At 38.7% G+C, this 6,149-nt stretch overlaps 1 protein-coding gene and 1 pseudogene across 1 annotated transcript; one reads left to right on the top strand and one right to left on the bottom strand.

Moving 5' to 3' along the window:
• Positions 1–546: 546 nt before the first annotated feature.
• LOC116132948 lies at positions 547–2,422 on the top strand (annotated as a pseudogene).
• Positions 2,423–2,587: 165 nt separating this feature from the next.
• Positions 2,588–4,211, bottom strand: LOC116132954 (probable caffeine synthase 3). Its single transcript, XM_031418622.1, has 4 exons — positions 4,035–4,211; positions 3,543–3,950; positions 3,115–3,390; positions 2,588–3,037 (listed from the first exon to the last, which is right to left on the bottom strand). Exons 1-4 carry the CDS (start codon positions 4,107–4,109, stop codon positions 2,678–2,680), a joined length of 1,119 nt encoding a protein of 372 aa, XP_031274482.1. The 5' UTR covers positions 4,110–4,211; the 3' UTR covers positions 2,588–2,677.
• Between the last annotated feature and the right edge of the window lie 1,938 nt (positions 4,212–6,149).

Here is a 6,149-nt window from a genome sequence, read left to right on the forward strand (position 1 = left end):
GAAAAGCTACCGGATCTCGGTCCGGTTTTAAAACAAAGATGAGAGGAAGAAGAGAGTGGAAGAAAAGGACCATTTACCTGATAATTAAATTAAACGGTTTTTGTTAATTTAAAAGTGAGAATCTGGAATTTGAAACAAGGGTGGGAACAGGCATTTTGCGAAAAGTTGGGTGGGAACAAGTTGTTTACTCTTAGTGGTTTTCGTATTAGGTTCCGAATACCGCTTACGCAAGAGCACCTGCACCCGCACACCCATGCCTGTTCTAAAAATTAATCTAAACAACCTTTTCTAATGACAACAGTTTAGAGGGCATATATGTAAGTTACCCAACCAGATGTCTTCTGTATGTATTGGCATTGGTACGATGAAACTCATCTTCAGATGATCAATGATATAATCTATATTTCTAGTCTCTTGATCTTCTTTTGTGCCCTCATTGACTGTTAAGTTCCTTTATAATTTTAACATTCCATGAATTTAGTTTCAAGTTGGAAACTGAGCGAGTGTGTCCAGGTGGTGGTAGATCGCGATCTTTTTAAAGTGATTATGGCTTCGATGCAAGGCAATTGGGTCAAGGTTTGCTTTAATATTCTTTAGCAAAACTTCACATTTTTCATTCGGTTCAATATGCTTTAATTAATTGCTTCTTCATCAATCCAACTAGGTGGGTGGTGGTTTTATTTTTGTTAAGGAATTCTTGTAAAAATTCATGGAAACAGAGTATCTAACTTTTTTTCTGATTTTGAGCATGCAACCTTTTTAGTTATTGGTTTTATCATTCCTTTTAGGGAAATTTCTAAATTTTTGGAAACCAGGATTTTTCTGAAGAATTTTTATTGTAGATTCCAGGCTTTTCTGAATGTTGAGTTTGTTTAGTTTGATTGTGCTTTGTAAGGAATTTCTGTAATTCTTGGAAACCAAGAGTATGTAAATTTTAACTTGCGGGCTTTTTCAGACTGCTGAAATTGTTTGGCTTTTTTCTTTTGGGAATTAGTAATTTCATGGAATCTAAAGCCTTCTCTAATCTTAACTTGCAAGCTTTCTCTTTGTTGATTGATTATTGATCTCTTTGTTCCTTTAATCAAAACTTAAAGTAGTAGTTGAATGGGATTTTCAAGTTAGTTCGTTTATGGTTGTTGTTTTCCTCTTAGCTTTAATTGTCTAGTATTAATCGACATTTCTGGTTTTACTTGGCCTCTTTGATAGAGATATGTGTAAAATTGGGTTTAGTCAGAGCAAATGTTGAAACAGATTACAGGATAAGCTGAGGGAAGTAAAAATGAAATATCAAATTCAAGCTAAAAACTTAGGCATCAGTGATCTTGAAGTCAATGTAGGAACAGTGGATATTTTACAAATGATCTTGCTTGGTCTTCTTTGTTGTACTAATAAAACTACATTACAACTTTTTCATAGCATCCACATTATTTAGTTTGACCATTTCTGGTCTTGTTGCAATAACATTCTCAACACTCGAGCAACCAAGTTTAGTTCAACTTAGCCTTCGTAATTTTATTTCAGTTGGACCAAAAAGGGACTGGGCCTGGAGCCAGAAGCTCTCATGCCATAGCACTGTAGGACAAAAATCTATGCCTTGGTGGCGAGTTCACCGCCACGAGTCCGGTTGACAACAAGCTCATACTTGACCTTGAAACCCTAACATGGTCTGTGGCGGATGTAACCGAGGATGCCCTCCACCACGTGTTGGTGTCACAAATGGCAGCTGTTGGAAAAAACCATCTATGTATTGGTGGTAGAGATGGTACACATAAAGAGCTGAATGAACTCTACTCTTTTGATACATCTACAAGTAAGTGGACCCTACTATCTAGCGCTGATGCTGGGCCGCTCATGGAGCTACCACTCATGACTGTGATGATCGCCATGTGACATTTTCGGTGGTTGTGGTGTTTTGGCCGGCTGAATGATTTATGGGCAATTTGATGTTGTTGATCAAAAGTGGATCAAATATCCAACGCCAGGGAACAATTGCAAGGGTAGAGGCGGGCCTGGGTTGGTTGTGGCCCAAGGGAAAATATGGGTTGTATATGGTATCGCCGGAGTGGAAGTGGATGATGTTCATCGCTCCCATGGACAGTGAAAATCCCACGGCCCGCAGTGTATTTTCTACTGTTGGGATTGGAAAATACATAATTGTATATGGTGGAGAAATTGACCCGAGTGACTTGGGTCACATGGGAGCAGGAAAATTTTCTGGTGAACTTTATTCATTGGACTCGGAGACATTAGTGTGGACACGGTGGGATGATGGGCAGGACTCGAATATTCATCCTGGACCTCGCGGCTGGTGTGCTTTTGCAGGTGGGTGTCGGGATGGCAAACAAGGGCTATTAGTATATGGTGGCAATTCTCCAGCAATGATTGGCTTGAAGACATTTTCTTCCTCACTCCTTCCCCCTAATGTATATGATGAGTAATGGTGTTGTAACTATGATTATGAACTCTGGAGTGTTTAGTGGCAGCTTGGTTATCAAGTGTCTTGTAGAAGTTTCTTACTGTTTGTTTCGTGGATGATTGCTTTATGAACTCAACCTTTGCTTGATTTGCTCATATGTAATGTTTGAACTCATGAAAAATTATTATATTACAAACTAAAACATTTCCAAGATTATTAGAAAAACAATGATTGATAACGCAATTAGATAAAACACATAAATCATTTCTTTGTTAAGGAAATGATCACATTTGTGTGCACTCCTAACCCCTTTTCCATGCAATCTGCAACCCTGATAGAAAGTCTCTGGAATAAATCATCCAGTATGTCATTTCCAAAATGGCTCACTAGAATGGGCTCTACTACAGGTCTGAACTTCATTGCCACTTGCTTGCCTCTTGTATACTTTCCCTCTAAGCTATTTTCACCATTGTTAGACCCTGCATCCCAACTTAGCTCGAACGTTTCGAGTAGATTGATATAGTAGGATTCTTCTCTTTGAATCACATGTCTTACTTCTTCAAGAGAAGGTGCATACATTGGAATATTGAATGTGTCTAATTTCGATTCTTCAACTACTCCCTACAACAGAGAGAGAAATGTATAAATCATATCTCACATGCCTCGTATACAGATGTATAAGAGTAAAAGATGGAAACCTCTAAGACCATTTCGTGCAATGTCTGTCCAATTAACTCCAAAAGTATAGGGCGATAATTCTTCAAAGATTCATCCTTTGATTGATTGCCCCTAAGTGTAAGGATCATACGGCCTCCAGTAATCAACTCTTGTGAACGTAACTTGAGAAATGTTGTGAAATCTTTCTCAAATTGATCCAAGTATGCCTTGTGTACACCAGGTGGACTTGTTCTTGTTGGATAAATATTCCATTTGTTCACCGGAATCGACAGTTCACTTACTAGCCCTTCAGGTACCTCATAATAATTGAAAAAATAGTCTTATTATTGGTTATTTATGTGAGTTCAAATTTATCAATTAGCAAGGAAAAAACCAACTCATATGTGGGTTGATTCAATTATATCATGACAAATTAATAATCATTTGATTAAAAAAACCTTAATTGTACCTTAGAGAGCCAGTGGAGGCTGTAAGAGGAGAAAACAAAGTGAAGGAAACGAGGAGGAAATAGTCTCCCATAGAAAGATCCGGCCACTGCAGCAATGAAGCATGACAAAAACTCATTTTGATTCTCCCCTTTCTTCAGTCTCTCATAAAACCCTGGAAGTGATTTAAAAATTGTGTTGAAATCATTTCCAGTAAGATCATTGAGAAAGACGTGCAATACAGGTGGCTTTCGGTTCAAGCTGTGACAGGTTTTGTGAAGGGCATCTAAAATTTCCCTTGTAGGCAAAAGTGCGTTAGGCCCGGTAGAGCACCCCATATCTGTAAATCTGATGCAGTCTGGGAAGTTATTGCAATAGAATTCAGTCATGGTTTCTTGTAGCAGGGGCTTAGCTTTCAAGATGGCCTCTTTCTAAAAGATGATGGTGCAATTGATCAGTGAATAAATAACAGAGGGCAAGAAAGAGAGAAAGGGAGAGGAATTGATCCGACTGACCTGTTGTGAAGAGTTGTTAGCATAGCTATTATCTCCATCTCCTCCATTCATATGTAGAACTTGCTCTAACGCCATTATTGCCCTTATGTCTTAACACCTCACGCATCAAACCACCAAGTTCTAGAAAAAGCTGCTCTTTGGGATCGTCGTTTGATTATTATGGAGACGTGTAAGATTAGGATGATACATAACTGTTGATTAACATACAAAGTTAAAGTTTTGATTAACGTCACGGCAGCTCCCATTAAATGAATTAATGACGTATTTCTAGCGTAGGCACTAATTGTTGTCCTTATCAGGAAAACCAATCCACGGCCGATGTGTACTTGCAGTTGCAGATAAGCTAAACAAGATCAACAATGGGCCAAATGTAATGACACTTTCTACTCCATTTTTATTATTTTAGTCGGCACCTTTAATAGAATATATACATTTCTTTAAGTGTCTTAAAGTTTTAAAGGAAACTACTTTAAATAAATTGACAGTTGGTAGGGATGAGGATGGCATCCAACAGAACTGTATATCTATTGACATAAAACTCTCGAACATGATTCACACAAGCACGAAGGAGTAATACCAGACAAAGCTTACAAATTAGAATTTAATGCAGTTTACACATTCGGATATGCTCCTTCCTCCATTTCTAAGTGCTCGGTTAGTTTGATTGAAAATCTTTGAAACAAATCATCCATGATGGCTTTCCCAAAATGATTTACAAGGAGTGACTCTACTGCTGCTCTTGAACGATCTGCAACTTGATTGCCTCCCGCGTACTTGTCTAACTCTAAGCCTTTTTTATTATCATTGTCAAAGTTTTGGACACAACTTAGATGGAATGTTTGAAGCCAATGGATGTTAAACGATCCTTCTTTCTCAATAATATGCCTTACTTCTTCAGCAGAAGGTGCAAAGAACGGCATATTGTATGAATCCAATCTTGATGCTACAATCAGCCCCTGAATTTGAGTTACATATAAAATAATGTTATGATCTCAGCTGGCATGATATATAAATGATTGTTTTTGTAGAAACCATAGTTTTGTTATTATTATTAGAATACCCACATCAGAGAGATTGTTGCTTACGCTCACTAATTAGCCAGCACTTACCAGTTTGATTGCGAACCAACCCCTTCTCCGGTCCGATGACACTCTAAACTCGATTCAGCCATTGGCTCGGATTGACCGCAATTGAACTGGCGGAACAATGTTGAGCTGCCATTTCAATTGTCGGGTAAAAGAACCAATCAACTCTCGCTGACTATTTTGCTATTTTCCGACATATTTTGCACCCAAAATCACCGAAAACACCTTTGAAGCCGATTCACGCCTTTTTTGGCCTGATTTCGTCGCCCTCACCTTTGCCAAATCCGGGTTCTTCGCGATGCATGACCTTTAGCCGTCCACACCATATCATCCACTTAGAACCGACACCATCTCACCAGCTTGCCATCTACACTAGACATCTCCCCTCGTTTATGGTAGGTTTGTTGTGGCAAATGGTGGTGTTTTGTGGTGGATTAGGTTTTTCGTGGAGACATGGTGCTGGTTTGTCCAGCATTGGGCTGATCTGGGGTGGATTGCAGTCATGGAAGCTAGGGTTTCTTGGCCATATTATAAGGGTGTGTTTGCTAGATTTCAAGCCTATAGGGACTGATGTGTAATTTCTTAAGGACATGTCTGTTAATTTTCATACTAAGGTTTTATGTTGACGTCATCCATCCGATCCACCGGTTAGACCATACAACCCAGGGATCGGCCCCTTGACCGGGCCAAGGCTCGGTCCAACTATTAAAACATTGCTTAAACATAATTTACTCATTTTCCTCCAAAATGATAAAGTGGTTCCATCCAATAAAGGGGACTTTAGTAAAGTAGATTTCGGTCGTCCTCCCCTTCACCAAACAATTAATTCGACTAGGAGACAATCTAATCGAAGAGACACCTTTGATCCTTCAATTTTTATTGTATTTCGAATTTTTCATTACTTGGTGAAAATAAGGGCGTAGACTCTACTGATTTTCCGAGCCAACGTTAATTAAGGTGAAATCCTCTTTATTGCAATATCTAAATCAAAATATAATATATAGCTGCCATTATTGTAATTCTCAAGAGC

This window comes from Pistacia vera, unplaced genomic scaffold, assembly GCF_008641045.1.
Source record: "Pistacia vera cultivar Batoury unplaced genomic scaffold, PisVer_v2 Contig264, whole genome shotgun sequence".
Taxonomy (NCBI): domain Eukaryota; kingdom Viridiplantae; phylum Streptophyta; class Magnoliopsida; order Sapindales; family Anacardiaceae; genus Pistacia; species Pistacia vera.